General features: G+C 46.1%; 1 protein-coding gene across 1 annotated transcript; it reads right to left on the bottom strand.

The window, feature by feature from the left end:
* Positions 1-2,477: 2,477 nt before the first annotated feature.
* LOC108297967 (melanoma inhibitory activity protein 2-like) lies at positions 2,478-5,494 on the bottom strand. Its single transcript, XM_037735625.1, has one exon. The coding sequence runs from the start codon at positions 4,875-4,877 to the stop codon at positions 3,168-3,170; it is 1,710 nt and encodes a 569-aa protein (XP_037591553.1). The 5' UTR covers positions 4,878-5,494; the 3' UTR covers positions 2,478-3,167.
* Positions 5,495-17,303: the final 11,809 nt, after the last annotated feature.

The following is a 17,303-nucleotide window of genomic DNA, read 5'->3' as shown; positions in this document are numbered from 1 at the left end:
TTTCCTGCTGTGGTGCCAGATGTTCAGCGGCAGGCTCACTTGAAGGCAGAGTCATCTCTAACGGGGACTTGAGATCAGTCTCAAATACTTGGGAGGAGAATATAAAGACTACCAGCCTTCTTGCTGTGGAGTTGGACGTTCATTGAGTGGGAGGCTCACTTGAAGGCATAGTGAACCATGACACATACTCAAGATCTGTGCAAAGTACTTGGGATGAGAACACAAAGACCACAGCTTTCTTGCTGTGATGCCAGATGTTCAGTGGCAGGCTCACTTGTAGGCAGAGTCAACCATGATGGGGGCTCGAGATCAGTCAAAAGTACGTGGGAGGAGAATACAAAGACCACCAGCTATATTGCTGTGGTGTCAGATGTTCAGTGGCAGGCTTACGTGAAGGCGGAATTGACCATAATAAGAACTCGAGATCAGTCACAACTACTTGGGAGGAGAACACAAAGACCACCAGTTTCTTGTTGTGGTGCTGGATGTTCAGTGGCAGGCTCACATGAAGGCAGAATAAACCCTGATGGGGACTCAAGATTAGTCACAACTACTTGGCAGGAGAACACAAAGACCGCCAGCTTTCTTGCTGTGGTGCCGGGTGTTCAGTGGCAGACTCACTTGAAGGTGGAATCAACCATGATGGGGAATCCAAATCAGTCACAACTACTTGGAGGGGAATGCAAAGACGCCAGTTTTCTTCCTGTGGTGCCAGATGTTCAGTAGCAGGCTCATTTGAAGGTGGAGTCAACCCTGACGGGGACTCAAGATCAGTCACAACTACTTGGGAGGAGAACACAAAGACCACCAGCTTTCTTGTTGTGTTTCCGGGTGTTCAGTGGCAGGCTCACTTGAAGGCGGAGTCAACCCTGACGGGGACTCAAGATCAGTAACAAGTACTTGGGAGGAGAACACAAAGTCCACCAGCATTCTTGTGATGGTGCCGGATGTTCAGTGGCAGGCTCACTTGAAGGTGGAATCAACTCTGACAGGGACTCGAATTCAGTCACAAATAGTTATGGGGAGAACGAAAAGACCACCAGCTTTCTTGCTGTGGTGCTGAATGTTCAGTGGCAGGGTCACTTAAAGGCAGAGTCAACCCTGACGGGGACTAGACATCAGTCACAACTACTTGGGAGGAGAACACAAAGACCACCAGTTTCCTTCTGGTGCCAGATGTTCAGTGGCAGGCTCACTGGAGGTAGAATCAACCCTGACGGGGAGTCTAGATCAGTCACAACTACTTGGGAGGAGAACACCAAGACCGCCAGCTTTCTTGCTGTGATGCCAGGTGTTCAGTGGCAGGGTCACGTGAAGGTGGAGTCAACCCTTATGTGGACTCAAGATCAGTCACAACTACTTGGGAAGAGAACACAAAGACCACCAGCTTTCTTGCTGTGATGCTGGATGTTCAGTGGCAGGCTCACTTGAAGATGGAATCAACCCTGATGGGGACTCCAGATCAGTCACAACTACTTTGAGGGGAATGCAAAGACCACCAGCTTTCTTGCTGTGGTGCCAGATGTTTAGCGGCAGGCTCACTTGAAGGCAGAGTCAACCCTGATGGGGACTCGAGATCAGTCAAAACTACGTGGGAGGAGAATACAAAGTCCACCAGCATTCTTGTGGTGGTGCCAGATATTTAGTGGCAGGCTCACGTGAAGGCGGAATCAACCATAACAGGGACTCAAGATCAGTCACAACTACTTCAGAGGAGAACACAAAGACCACAAGCTTTCTTGCTGTGGTGCCAGGTGTTTAGTGGCCGGATCACTTGAAGGTGGAGTCAACCCTGACAGGGACTCGAGACCAGTCACAACTGCTTCAGAGGAGAACACAAAAGACCGCCAGCTTTCTTGCTGTGGTGCCAGATGTTCGGTGGCAGGCTCACTTGAAGGTGAAGTTAACCCTGATGGGGATTCAACATCAGGCACAACTACTTGGAAGAACACAGAGGCTGCCAGCTTTCTTGCTGGGGTGTAGGATGTTAAGTGGCAGGATCACTTGAAGGCGGAGTCATCCCTGACGGGGACTTGAGATTTGTCACAAATATTTGGGAGGAGAATATACAGACTGCCAGCTTTCCTTTTGTGGTGTCGGACATTAATTCAATGGCATGCACACTTGAAGGCAAAGTGAACCATGGCAGTGACTTGAGATCTGTGCAAAGTACTTGGAAGGAGAACACAAAGACCACGAGCTTTCTTCCTGTGGTGCCAGATGTTCAGGAGCAGGCTCACTTGAAGGTGAAATCAACCCTGACATGCACTTGAAATCAGTCACAACTGCTTGGGAGAGTAAAACAAAGACCGCAAGCTTTCCTACTGTGGTGCCGGATGTTCAGTGGCAGGCTCACTTGAAGGTAGAGTCAACCCGGACAGGGACTCAAAATCAGCCACAACTACTTGGGTGGAGAACACAAAGAACACCACCTTTATTGCTGTGGTGCCGGATGTTCAGTGGCAGATTCACTTGCCGGCAGAGTCAACCCTGACGGGGACTTGAGATCAGTCACAAATAGCTGGGAGGAAAATAACAAGATTGCCAGGTTTCCTGTTGTGCTGTTAAATGTTCATTCAGTAGCAGACTCACTTGAAGGCAAAGGTTAATCGTGATGGGGACTCAACATTCTTCCAAAGTACTTGGGAGGAGAATATAAGGATTGCCAACTTTCCTGCTGTGGTGCCAGATGTTCACTAGCAGGCTCACTTGAAGGTGATATCAACCCTGACAGGGACTCGTGATCAGTCACAACTACTTGGGAGAGAACACAAAGACCACAAGCTTTCTTGTTCTGGTGCTGGATGATCAGTGGCAGGCTCACTTGAAGGCAGAGTCAACCCTGATGGGGACTCAAGAGCAGTCACAACTACTTGGGAGGAGAACACAAAGACCGCCAGCTTTGTTGTTGTGATGTCAGATGTTCAGTGGCAGGCTCACTCTAAGTTGGAATCAATCTTGATGGAGACTCAAGGTCAGTAACAACTACTTTGGAGGAGAACACAGGGACTGCCAGCTGTCTTGCTGTTGTTTTGGATGTTCAATAGCAGGCTTATTGGAAGGCAGAAGTGTCTTGAAGGGAACTCGAGGTCAATCAGAATTATTTTTGTTCAGTAGCAGAGTCATTAGGAGATGGAATCAACCCTGCAAGGAACTCGCTTTTACCTTCAATATTTGGGGGTTGGGGGAACAAATCCAGGTCTTGGTGGAAGATTCGGAGGAAAACCCCTGGGTGGATAGGCACTCCTCACTGCGAATGGAGCATATGGTGGATCTGGGAAATCGCTTGGTGGAAAATCATGTGGAGAAACTCCAAACAGGGTTCCTGGAGGAGGTGGGGGGAAAGGAGTTCCTCTTCTCATATCGGTAACATAGGTGTAATGCTCTCTGCCAAATCCTGTGTTTGGAACATCAACTGTAGAAGGATCTTTGTGTAAAAATTTGAATTTCATCTCTGTGTCAGCTAATTTTTGTCTGTACTTAGCATTTTCCTTCCTTAATCCTTTGAGGTTTATTTCAGCAGTCCGAGCTGCCAACCAATTGTCATGTGCTTTTTTCTTAAGGAGTAAAATCTGCTCTTGATAAGAAAGGATCATTCTTTCCAACTCTTCTTCAAGATGTTCAGCTTGCTTTCTATACTTCTCCAGCTGGTCAGTGGTACAGTTGATCTTTTCCTCTTGTTTAGAAAGTTTCCCTTGTCTCTCTAACTGGTCATTTTCTTCTACAGTGAATGTTTTGTAAAGTCTCATTGTCGTTTCTTCATGTAATTCAGTCATTACTTCAAGTTTCTGTTGAAGCTTCTGATTCTCACTTTCAAAATCTGTGTTTTCTGACTGTAAAGATGCTTGTTCAGACTGAAGCTGTTTAATATGCCCCATAAGCTGCTTCTCTGTTTTATCAGTTTCGGACAACTGAATATAAATTTGGTTTCTTTCTCCTTCTAAACATTTTAAAGATGCATTTAACTTAGCAGCATCAATCAGTTTCTTCAAAGCTCCTTTTGGAGAATCAGCTAAGGAAGCGCCACGTTCTGATTCACTCTTCATTTCTACTTTTGAGTTATGATCGTCCATCATGTCTTCTCCAAGCACAGCAGCCCAATCTTTCATCTTCAGGAAGTGTTTAGTCAGCGTCTTGATGTGATCGTCTTTGTCATTTAGAACTTGTTCTGTGTTAACTTTGGAGTCTTCAAATATTATTTTCTGCTTATTAAGTTCACTCACTTGTTCTTTCCATGCTTCAGCTTCCTGCAAAAGATGTTCCTGGCTTTCCTGAAGTTGAGAATTTTCATTCAAAGCATCTTTTATCACGATCTTCAGTTGTTCAACATTCATTTGAAATATGTTTAAGGGCATTTTGGCTTCAGCTAGCTGTGATTTAAGGGATTTTGACAGGTCTTCTAGAGACTGTTTTATTTCTGAAATATCCGCCATAAACTGATGTTGTCTACAATGTTGGTATTTCTCTTCTTTTAACTCTTTTTTCAGATATGGTATTTCATCCTCCATTTCAGAAATGGATCTGTTCAGCTTTTCACATGTTGCCCCCAAACTTTCTGCTTCTGCTGCCTGGTTCTCAAGGCTGACGTCCTGTAAAGATGACTCTCTTTCATAGCCTTCATAGCTTTTTTGTAGAAAACTAAATTTTTCAAGTAGGTTACATTTTTCTTTAATTTGCTCACAAAGCTCTAGAGCAAGCTTTTTCTCTCTTCCCACATATAGCTGACTCCTGACTGATCTAAAACATCTCCACAGAAAAAGGGGAATAGCAACAAATCCAATAACACCTGCCCATATCACTAATTCCCATGGAAAACCATTAGAATTTGATACCATACTTTCCAGCAGTGCTGCCACAATCCTGTGTAGCTTCTCCATGACCAGCCTCAGGTAGGGCTCAGGAGTAGCACCCGGCTACTACATAGCGCCAAGGCTGTTCTGGTGGTCGCCCCAGTAACCCCAGCACTTGGAATCAGTAGCATTCAGTCTGGAACTGGAGCAGACCACTGCGAAACTGGCTGTGGGGGGAGCTGTGGACAGGGGCAGGGGCGGTGGAGGGCACTGGAGAAGAGCTGGCCTTCAGTCTGGAACCTGAATCCACACGAGGCAACTGGAGTAGACCACTGTGGAACCGGCTGTGGGGGGAGCTGGGGGGATGAGGACACCCACAGGCCCCACAGGCCTCACAGGCCCACGCTGCCCACCCCGACCCCCGTGTTACACTTTACATCTTGAGGTGGCACAGGTCCGGGCCTGACCCCCATTTAACTGTTTTTTTATTGGTAATATCATATTGTGTTAATTAGTTTTTTAATAATAAAAAGATTTGTCAAGGAGAGACTGCAAATTTATGATTCCTCAAGATTGCCTTGGCCACTATTGACATTTTGCTCTTCCATGTGAATTCTACTAACAACATGTGAAGTTTCATTTAAAAAATCATTTTGTCTATTTTTTTGTTTGTTTTAGAAACAGGGTCTCACTCTGTCACCCAGGCTGGAGTGCAGTGGTGCACAGCTCACTACAGCCTCAAAACCCTGGACTCAAGAGCTCCTCCCACCTCAGCCTTCCAAGTAGCTAGGACTACAGGTGTGTGCCACCACACTGAGACATTTTGGTATTTTGAATTGCATTATATTTACAGGTGATTTGGGACAAATTTCCTTTTTGCATCATGAAGGTAACAAATTTCCTTCTATAAGATTATCTTTTGTGTCCTTCACAAACATTTTGTAATTTTCTATGTTGATGTTTTGTGCATATTTGTTCTTATTACTAGTTTAAGAGTAGCTTTTAAAAAATTACTTTTTTTTTTTTTTTTTTTTTTTTTTTGACAGAGTCTTGCTTTGTCACCCTGACTGGAGTGTGGTGGGTGCAATATTGGCTCACTGCAACCTATGGCTCCCAGGTTTATCAGATTCTCATGTCTCAGCCTCTGAGTAGCTGGGATTATAGGCATGCACCAATATGCCTGGCTAATTTGTGTATTTTTAGTAAAGACACCGTTTTGCCATTTTGGCCAGGCTGCTCTTGAACTCCTGACCTCAAGTGATCTGCCCATGGCTCCCCAGAGTGCCGGGATTATAGACATGAGCCACTGCTCTCAGCCTAATCACATTTCTTAATTGGTAACTGAATGCAGGAACACCATTTGAATTTGTATTAAGCAATGTTTGGTTTTTAAAAAAATCTCCATGATATGTTTAGTTAAAACAAAATATCAGAATGCATCCTACAAAATAAGCATATTGTTTGATGATACTCAAACAAGAGTTACAACGTAAAATGTAAAATTCATTAATTTGAATTTCAGGCATTTGAAGCCACGACTCTAAGTTTGAAACTGTTCCATTACTTTACATTCTTTTTATTAGTGGGAATATACAGATATACCATTACTGTCTTTAGATTTCTAAAACAATCATGATTTCCCTCCATCTTTAATAATTGAGTCAGTTATAGAATTACATATTACCATAGTAGTCTGAAGATTTTACTTTGTGTGTGCGTGTGTTTGTTTTTTGAGATGGAGTTTCACTCATGTTACCCAGGCTGGAGTGCAATGGCGTGATCTCGGCTCACCACAACCTCTGCCTCCTGGGTTCAGGCAATTCTCCTGCCTCAGCCTCCTGAGTAGCTGGGATTACAGGCACATGCCACCATGCCCAGTATTTTTAGTAGAGACGGGGTTTCACCATGTTGACCAGGATGGTCTCGATCTCTCGACCTCGTGATCCACCCGCTTCGGCCTCCCAAAGTGCTGGGATTACAGGCTTGAGCCACCACGCCCGGCCTAGAAGATTTTACTCTTGTTGCTGATGAGAAGTTTGACTAGATACCATTGACTTCCCTCTGTAGATACTGTCTATTACTTCAGGAAGCATCTTAAAGTTTTCCCTTTGTCATGATGCTCTGCAGTTTTACTTTGGTAGCTGACTTAATTTTATTATCATCAACACTTACAGCTAATTTCCCATCTAGAGACATTTCTTTCTTCATTTCTAGTAAACTCTGTGTTATTATCACTTTGAGTGTTATTTTCTACGGCCTTTCTCTTCTTGGCCATTTGTCAACATTTATTAGCTAAAATCCTGTTAAGTCTATTCATTTATCCTCCAAGTTTCACAAGTGTTTTCATGTTTTTTATATGTCTCTTATTTCTTATTAATGAATTAGCATCATATTTATGCATTCTCTCATTAGTTTAATGATTTCTTTGTAATTTTAATTATATTGACCATATTTGTCATTTGTTTCAATTTTAATATTTTTTTCTCTAACATATGTAATTTTGGCCCCTTGGATGTGCCTATTTCTCGTTCTTTTCAATTTTTTTCCCCTTTGGCTCTTTGATAAACCCCAAGTAAATATCGTTCAGATTCTTCTGTCATTTTCATTCACCTTCTGCTTGGTGGGGATTTTTAAGTTGACTTTTTTAAGAATCAATGTGTTGCAGAAATTGAATTTTCACATTTTAAGGAGTAATTTTTTAACCTCTTTTTTGGTACTCACTTCTCTCTGCTGGATAAGAGTGTCTCATTAAATTATCTTGGCACCCTTCTTTAACAAATCTTTTTAAACAAGTTGTGGTACGAAAACTGGATATCTATCTTTAAAAATTAATGTGGACCCCTACTCTATACTATATACAAAAATTAACTCCAAACGGATCAAAGACCTAAACACAAGAGATAAAACTATAAAACTCCTAGAAGAAAACACAGGCATAAATCTTAATAATCTTTCTTGACACTTGCTAAGAGAGCAGATTGTAAGTGCTCTTACCACAAAAAATGCTAATTGTGTGAGGACAGGAATACATTAAGTAGCTTCCCTGTAGTATTCGATTTACTGTGTATATGTATATCAAACATCACATCACACACCTTAAATACATGCAATTTTAATAAAAAGTAAAAAGTTTAAAGAAAAATACAAAATAAAGAGTTCTGATGGTAAATGTAGTGCCTGCTGTCTATAAAAATAGACATTTTTCCAGAGAAGACATACAAACAGCCAATGGGTATATGAGAGGGTGCTCAATGTCACTAATCATCAGGAAAATGCAGATCAAAATCACAATGAGATATCACTTGTTAAGAAGGTTATTATCAATAAAAAAGCCAACTGGTAACAAGTTGTATTAGTCCATTTTCACGCTGGTGATAAAGACATACCTGAGACTCGGCAATTTACAAAAGAAAGAGATTTAATGGACTCACACTTTTCATTGCTGGGGAGGCCTCACAATCATGGCAGAAGGTGAAAGACACATCTCACATGGCAGCAGACAAAAGAAGAGAGAGCTTGTGCAGGGAAACTCGCTTTTTTTTTTTTTTCTCGAGACGGAGTTTCTATTGTTACCCAGGCTGGAGTGCAATGGCGCGATCTCGGCTCACCGCAACCTCCGCCTCCTGGGTTCAGGCAATTCTCCTGCCTCAGCCTCCTGAGTAGCTGGGATTACAGGCACGTGCCACCATGCCCAGCTAATGTTTTGTATTTTTAGTAGAGACAGGGTTTCACCATGTTGACCAGGATGGTCTCGCTCTCTCGACCTCGTGATCCACCCGCTTCGGCCTCCCAAAGTGCTGGGATTACAGGCTTGAGCCACGGCACCCGGCCCGGAAACTCGCTTTTTAAAAACCATCAGATTTCATGACAATTATTCACTGTCATGAGAACAGTGTGGGAAAAACCCACCCCCATGATTCAATTATCTCCCATTGCGTCCCTCCCACCATACATGGAAATTATGGGAAGTACAAGATAAGATTTGGATAAGGACACAGAGCCAAACCATATCACGGGTGTTGGTGAGAACATTGAGCAATTGAAAGCATTTTTACTGTGTTGTGGGAATGTAGAGAATGATGCAGCCACGATGGAAAACAGTATAGAGGCTCCTCCAAGAATTCAAAATAGAACTACCTTGTGATCTAGCAATCCTACTTCTGGGTGTATACATCCAAGAGAATTGAAATCAGGATCCTGAAGCACTATCTGCATTCCCATGTTCACCGTAGCATTATTCACAATAGCCAAGATAAGGAAAGAAACTAAACGTCTGTCAACAGATGAACAAATAAAGAAAGTAGGGGGATATACACCCATGGAATATTATTCCACACTAAAAAAAAAGAAGGAAATCCTTCCATTTGTAGTAACATGAATCAATGCAGAGGGCATTAAGCTAAGTGAAATAAGACAGTCACAGAAGGACAAACACTACGTGATTCCACTTATATGAGACATTTAAAATAGTCAAACACCCAGAAGAGGAAAATAGAATTGTGATTACCAGGGGCTTGAATGGGTTAAAAATGGGCAATAATTGGTCAATGGGTATAAAGCTTCAGTCATGGAAGATGAAAAAGTTCTAGAGATCTGCCATACAACATAGTACCTACAGTTAAAAGATGGCATTGTGTACTTAAAAACATGTTAGGAAGATAGTTCTCATGGTGTGTGCTTACCATACACAAAAATAATAAAGACCACACACATAAAAAAAAAAAAAGAAAAGTTTTGAAAGTTATGAATATGTTTATTGCCTTGATTGTACTAAATGGTATCACAAGTGTAAGCATGTTCAAACTCAACAAAATACATATTGAATACAGATTGAAGACCAAAGAAAGCAATTCTAATTCCAAGCACAAGGTAATTAAGATAATAATGATCATTTCTAAGTATTAAAGTCCACCTTCTACTTATGTGCAGAAACATAGAAACCCAGGGCAATATTTAAAATGAAGAAATGAAAAAACTTATCTATAAAACTGACTGCATCTACAACTTAATTTTCTAAGAATAAATGCTGCTTTTTCCAGTAACTTAAACAAAAAGGTGGTAATTCAGGCAAATAAAAAGGAAGAAGCAAATTGAATAGAGTTGATGACTGATTGGAAATACCAAGCTTCTTAACTTAAACACCTTATTTCTTTTTCTAAGTTAGAACATGACTTAGAAAATGGCAAGCAGAGTCTTAAAAAATTATGAGCAAAACCCCTCTAACATCAAAACGTTCCTCTCTCTTTCTTACTCAGAGCAGGCACACCCACCAGCACATTCTACTCACAGTGAGAATATGCTATCCAGATATACGAAACTTCAATATTTTATAATATTTGCTCCATGATTTAAAGGAACTGTAAGAGTTGACTTTGCTACAGGGTCGGGGATCCCCCTTGGGAGAGGCACACTTGGTGGTGCAGGAGGGTCCCCTTTAGGAGGTGGCGTTGGCACCGAGGCCTGAAGGCCAAGGAGCGGGATGTGGAGAGCTGAGCCCCCGCCGTCCTGGCGGAGGAGACAGGCCTGCACAGTGTTCCTCGGGCCGGAAGGAAGGACCCAGCAGTGGGGTTGGAGCCCAGCGCAGGAGGGAAGAGCTGTGAGGGGACAGGCTGGAACCCCAGGGCTCCGTGTGCCAAGGTATGACACTGGGGTTTGGTTGTAAACGCGAGGGGATGTGCAGGTTTGAAGCGAGGCTGTGGCTGTTTGCACTTTTCTTTTTTCTTTGAGACAGTGTTGTTCTGTCACCCAGGCTGGAGTGCAGTGGTGCCATCTCGGCTCACTCACTGCAACCTCTCCCTCCTGGGTTCAAGCGATTCTCCTACCTCAGTCTCCCTAGCCGGGACTGCAGGCGCCCACCACTACACCCGGCTAATTTTTGTATTTTAGTAGAGACGGGGTTTCGCCATGTTGGCCAGGCTGGTCGCGAACCCCTGATCTTAAGTTATCTACTGACCTCGGCCTCCCAAAGTGCTGGGAGTACAGGCATGCCCAGCCTGTCTGTACCTTTCAAATTCGATTATACTAGTAAGTAACTGAGTGGAAAGGAAGAGTGGGAAGTGGAGTGCCGAGGAAGCAGGAGGTGAGGCGACAGCGACAGATCAAGCACAGCTGGTGTCAGGGGATAGCCGCGGTTCGCGCTGTGAGGGCGGCCCAGGGTGTCTGTGCCCGAATAATGGCCGGTGGGCCTGGTGGAGGCCCTGGGAGGGAGTGCCAAGCGAGGCAGCCCACTTCCTCTGATAGAAACCTCCCAGGCTCACAGCCTTTGCCTCCCTCAACACCACACCTCCTGCTCAGCTCCACTGTGGCCCCCAAGGGGGATCCCTGACCCTGTAGCAAAGTCAGCTCTTACAGTTAAGGGCTCTTTCCCCATGGTGTTTTCATGGCGAGGCTGGATTTTCAGGAGTTGTGTAAACAAGGGCCATTTGGTTCTTTCTCAGGGCTGCCCTTTTCCATGGGATTGTTCTTGCTGCCCCCAGGGTGAAATTTTGGGGAGCGCTCCCCCCTTGTGATTGCTCCTCAGATGTCAGTGAATAGAAGCATGTTCCACGCGTTCATAATCTAATACCAAAGGTCTTCTCTGCCCAGCTCAGTGTCTCAGGCAGAGAAATTCCCAAAGGGAAGCACAGTCCACATGGTCATTCTTCTCGGCTCCAACTTCTCTCTACACCCCAGTTTCTGGTTTTGGCCTTTCCAGGATTAGGACAGGGAAGAGATTGAGGAGAAAGCAGAAAGGGGCTCCTTGACTGGCAGGTGCCACGTGGCCAGGGAGCTTCAGAGGTGGCAAATGCCAGCTTGGTGGCACCTTCTCTCCAATCGCACTTTTGAGGCAATCCTCACCTGGCTACTCATGACTCCGCCTACCTGTCAGAGCTTCTGCTTGCCAGCCTAGGTCAGCTCTGCACCCAGAAGCTCCTCCTGGAAGTGCCTTTACAAGTGGACTTTATCATCCTGGCCTTTAAGAAGGGCCACATCTTTTGTCTCTCACTGCAGTGGGATTGCATTCTGGGTTGCTGCCAGGCAGGCCTCCTGGCTGGCCTCAGATGTCGGTGTATAAACCCAGGTACAAGTCCCTGTATCCCCCACATTCTAGAGGACGTGACCAAGCTCACTGGTTCCCAAGGATCCCTACCTGTCCTCTCGTGTGTGTGTGAACACTCCCCTCCTTCCTGAAGGTGAAATCTTGACATGTCTCATAGCTACTAAGGAGAGAGGAGAATCCGGGAAGGAATGACAGCAAACAATTCTTTTTTTTGAGACAGAGTTTTTCTCTTGTTGCCCAGGCTAGAGTGCAATGGCATGATCTCGGCTCCCTGCAACCTCTGCCTCCTGGGTTCAAGGGATTCTCTTGCCTCAGCCTCCCAAGTAGCTGTGACTACAGACACCCACCACCACACCCAGCTAATTTTTGGATTCTTAGTAGAGATGGGGTTTCACCATCTTGGCCAGGCTAGTCTCGAACTCCTGACCTCAGGTGATCTGCCCACCTTGGCCTCCCAAAGTTCTGGGATTACAGGCATGAGCCACCGTACCCGGCGACAGCAAACAAGTCTCTAGGGAAATCCTTTCTCCATTTATCTCCACCACCTCCAACTCCATGAGTTCCTGGCTTGCTGTATATCCTCCCCCACCCCCCAGGCAACTTGAATGAACTTGTGGATTGCCTGGGGCCCATGGGAGGAGGCAGGTACTGATTCAGTAGGTCTGAGGTGGCCCAGGTTCTGTGTTCCTAACAAGCTTCCAGAAGAGGCTGATATGTCAAAGACCACACTCTGAGGAGCAGGAATAGAAATTTGTGGCATTGATTACTGCACTGGGTTACATTCTGTGACCCTCCAAAAAATTTGCTCATGTCCTAATCGCTGGTACATGGGTATGTGTGAATGAAACTGTACTTGGAAAAGTCTTTGAAGATGTAGTCACATTAAGATGAGGTCATGGCCAGGTGTGGTGGCTCATGCCTGTGATCCCAGCACTTTGGGAGGCTGAGGCGGGCAGGTGACTCGAGGTCAGGAGTTCCAGATCAGCCTGGCCAACATGATGAAACCCTGTCTCTACTAAAAATACAAAAATAAGGCCAGGCACCGTGGCTCACGCCTGTAATCCCAGCACTTTGGAAAGCCGAGGTGGGCGGATCATGAGGTCAGGAGATCGTGACCATCCTGGCCAACATGGTGAAACCCCGTCTCCACTAAACATACAAAAAAAATTAGCTGTGTGTGGTGGTGCATGCCTGTAGTCCTGGCTACTTGGGAGGCTGAGGCAGGGGAATTGCTTGAACCCAGGAGGTGGAGATTGCAGTGAGCCAGGATCACACCACTGCACTCCAGCCTGGGCGACAGTGCAAGACTCTGTCTAAAATAAATAAATAAATAAGCCAAGAGTGGTGGCACGTGCCTTTAGTCCCAGCTACTGGGGAGGCTGAGGTAGGAGAATCACTTGTGCCTGGGAGGTGGAGGTTACAGTGAGCTGAGATCGTGCCTCTGCACTCCAGTCTAGATGACAGAGTGAGACTCCATCTCAAAAAACCCAAAAATCCAAAAAAACAAAGAGGAGGTCATGTTGGGTTAGGGTAAGCCGTAAACCATGGCCAGTGTCCTATGAGAAGGGAGCATTTTGGGTGCACACACGCAGAATGCCATGTGATGACCAAGGCAGAAGCTGGAGTGATGCCGCTGCCAGCTAAGGCAGGTCGAGGATTCCTGGCACCCACCAGCAGCTAGGAAGCGGGAGGAGGATTCTTCCCTAGAGCCTTTGGAGAAAATGGCTCTGCCAACACCCTGAATGTGGATTTCTGGTCTCCACAATTGTGAGAGAATACATTTCTGTTGTTTTCAGCCTTTCTGTTTGTGGTGAGCTATCCTGGCAGCCACAGGGAAAATGCAGTCGCCCCGCAGCCTGCGTGGTCTAAGGACAGCGCTGGTCCTGGTCTGTCTTGTATGTCGGGTGCTCGCTGCCTGTTAGGGCACGTCTTGGAGGAGCTCCGGGATACCCACAGATGGATGCCAGGCCCCCTCTCCTTCCCTTCCTCTATCCCTTCCTTCTTCTGATGGTTTTTTTTTCTTCTTCCTTCTGAGTTTGCATGGAGAGGAGGAGGCTACTGACCTGGGGTGGGACAGTTCTTCCCTGAGCTGAGCCGTCCCGTGCACACTACTTGTTACCCTCGTTCTCCAGGCATCGTAACAATCAAAATGCCTCCGGGAATTTCCATACAGCCCCGAGAGGACCATTGAGTCCTCAGTGTGTGTCACCTGCTTCTCTTCCTGCACGAATCACCCAGGATTCCTCCACCCCCATGGCCCCCACCCTCATCACCTGTGGCCTGGAGGACCCTTTGAGGGCCACACATGGGAAGTGAGGAGGGCCGGTGGCAGGGCTGGGCAGGCAGCAGGGTGAGGGAGGGCACGTGAGTGACCAGGAGGGAGACGGCTCTCTGGGGTGGGGCTGACGTCCCCCCCACTGCTCAGCCCTGCCTCCCTCCTCCCTCCTGCATTTCTCTCCCTTCCCACCGCTCTGCCTGGTCCCTGTGGGGTTGCCTGATGAGCCACTGTGATACCTGGCCCAGCTGTCCTTGGACACAGGATTTCTTAGTATGTTTGGGTTGCTATAACAAAAATATCATAGACCAGGTGGATTATAAACAACTGATGTTTACTTCTCACCGTTCTGGAGGCTGGAAGTTCAGGATCAGCGTGTTGGGAGGTTGGTGTCTGGTGAGGACCCACTTCCTGGTTTGTACAAAGTGTCCTCAGTCATGTTTTCACACTGTCAAGAGAGGAGCAAGCTCCCTAGTGTCTCTTATAAAGTGCCTAATCCCATCTCGGGGCTCCACCTCAGGACCTCATCACCTCCCACAGGCCCCACCTCTTCCCACCATCACAATGGGGATAACGGCTCCAGCATGGGAATTTTGGGGTGACACATTAAGTCCAGCAAAGGGATTCTAGAGATAGGCCTGAAAGGGGCAGCTCTGTGGGAAGAAGTGGGGAGAAATCCTTGTCACTGGCCTCGATGTAGATGCCAGTCTGCAGAGAATTCAGAAAAGGAAATTTCCTTCCTTTTCTGCTGAGATTGGCCATCATTTCTGCCATACTCTGCCCTGTGCCAGGTTTAACATCGTGTACGGCTCCCAGTCCAGACCCCAAGTCTGGCAGTGTAACATGGCAGGCTGGTGGATTGCTAGAAAGGGTGGGGGAGAGTGGGGTGCCCAGAGGGTCTCGATTCCCCCTGATGGCCCCTGTGCTGACTCACCCCATCCCCTCCCCATCGCAGGATCCTTTCTTGCCTTTCAGTATTGGGTGTGGGTGTCCTGGGTGCTGTGGGGCTTGTGTCCACATCGTGTCACCTTCTTCCCAGCCTGAAGCCTGTCTCTTGCTACTCCCTCACCACCCTGGTCCCCAACCCTTGTCTCTGTTCTGCTACTGCTGATCTCAACTTCCAACCAATCTTGTTTCCACCCTCTCCTGCCCTTCAAGGAAACTTGCAGAAGTGCAGCTTCAATTATCTGGCCTTCTGTGCTGTTAAACGAGGCATCATTTCACCCTTAAATTAGCCCAAGTGTCTACGGTGTTCATATTCATGTTGGGAAAGTGACAGACACAGTGGCTCACCCAGGCTCTGGTGGACAGCGGGGTGGAAATTAGTTCAACTTCTCTGGGTAGCGATGTGACTAAGTGTGTCAAGAACTTTAAAAATAGGACCTATCAAAAGAACTGATCTTGGCCTGGTGCGGTGGCACAGACCTGTAATCCCAGCACTTTGGGAGGCTGAGGCAGGTGGATCACGAGGTCAGAAGTTCAAGACCAGCCTGCCCAACATGGTGAAACCCCATCTCTACAAAAAACAAAAAAATAAGAAAATGTAATGATCTTAAATCGTGATAAGTGCTTACAAAACATCACCGTCATTTATAATAGGAAGACCTGGAAACAACCTAAATAGCCTATGATCAGGAACTGGATTAAAATTCATGGTATGGCCAAGGCAGGTGGATCACCTGAGGTCAGGAGTTCGAGACCAGCCTGGCCAACGTGGCGAAACCCCTCTACCAAAAATACAAAAATTAGCCCGGTGTGGTGGTGGGTGCCTGTAATCCTGGTTACAGGGGAGGCTGAGGCAGGAGAATCACTTGAACTCAGGAGGCAGAGGTTGCAGTAAGCCGAGACCACGCCATTGCACTCTGCCTGAGAGACAAGAGAGCGAGAAACTCTGTCTCAGAAAAAAACAAACAAACAACAACAACATGTTATGCGCATTTGCTGTATGAAACATTAAAAAGGTTTGCATTTCAAAATTACTTTAAAATGTATAAGCCGCCACAGTCATAAGAGAGAATGAAAATATGTCCTTTGTAGTAACATGGCTGGAGCAGGAGGCACTGTCCCAAGTGAGCTAACCCAGAAACAGAAAACTGAATACCGCCTATTCTCACTTCTAAGTGGGAGCTAAACAATGGGTACACTTGGACATAAAAATAGAAATTATAGATGCTGGGGATTCCAGAAGGGGAGACTCCAGAAGCGGGGAGGTGGGAGAGGGTAGAGGCTTGAAAAATTACTTACTGGAACAATGTTCACTGTGTGGGTGATGAGTACACCGGAAACCCAGTCCCCACCAGTATGCAGTGTCGCCATGTAGCAAACAAGCACAGAGCTGCCCCTTTCACGTCATCCCTAGAATCCCTCTGACTGATTCTAAAATAAAATAATCATGAAACACAATTAGATGATCATTTTTATGTGAAGAGGTTTCTTTTTAATGTATTTATTTATTTTAAGAGACAGAGTCTCACTCTGTTACCTAGGCTAGAGTGTGGCTGGGTGATCACGGCTCACTGCAGCCCCCACCCCCTGGGTTCAAGCAGTCTTCCCACCTTGGCCTCCATGTTGGGATTGCAGGCATGAGCCATGGCTCCTGGCCACAAATGTTCTTTTTTAAAAATTAATTTTGGTTATATCAACTTTGGTTTTTTTTTGAGACAGAGTTTTCCTCTGTCACCAGGCTGGGGTGCAGTGGTGCGACCTTGGCTTATTGCAACCTCCGCCTCCTTGGTTCAAGCGATTCTCCTGCCTCAGCCTCCAGAGTAGCTGGGACTACAGGTGCACGCCACCACGCCCAGCTAATCTGTTGTATTTTAGTAGAGATGGGGTTTCACCATGTTGGCCAGGATGGTCTTTATCTCCTGACCTTGTGACCTACCCGCCTCAACCTCCCAAAGTGCTGGGATTACAGGCGTGAGCCACTGTGCTGGGCCTAGTTATATAAACATTTTTAAACAGACAGGACCTCCAGATTCATTACTTCCCGGGCACACCACAGTACGGCCCCAGCTGCCAGTGGCCTTGGCCAGCTGGGTCTGGACACAGAGGCCCCAGAAGTGGCCCAGCCCTCTGTGGGCCCGAGTGTCCTTCAGCTGCTCCAAGTCTTCATGGAACTTGCTGTCTAGACCATTGGCTAGGACCCGGCTATATTTTCCATCCTTTGCATGCTTCTTTTCTTTTCTTTTCCCTTCTTTCT

Source organism: Cebus imitator, unplaced genomic scaffold, assembly GCF_001604975.1.
Source record: "Cebus imitator isolate Cc_AM_T3 unplaced genomic scaffold, Cebus_imitator-1.0 Scaffold863, whole genome shotgun sequence".
Taxonomy (NCBI): domain Eukaryota; kingdom Metazoa; phylum Chordata; class Mammalia; order Primates; family Cebidae; genus Cebus; species Cebus imitator.
Note: the sequence above shows the minus strand (reverse complement) of the source record. Positions and strands in the feature narration are given on the sequence as shown.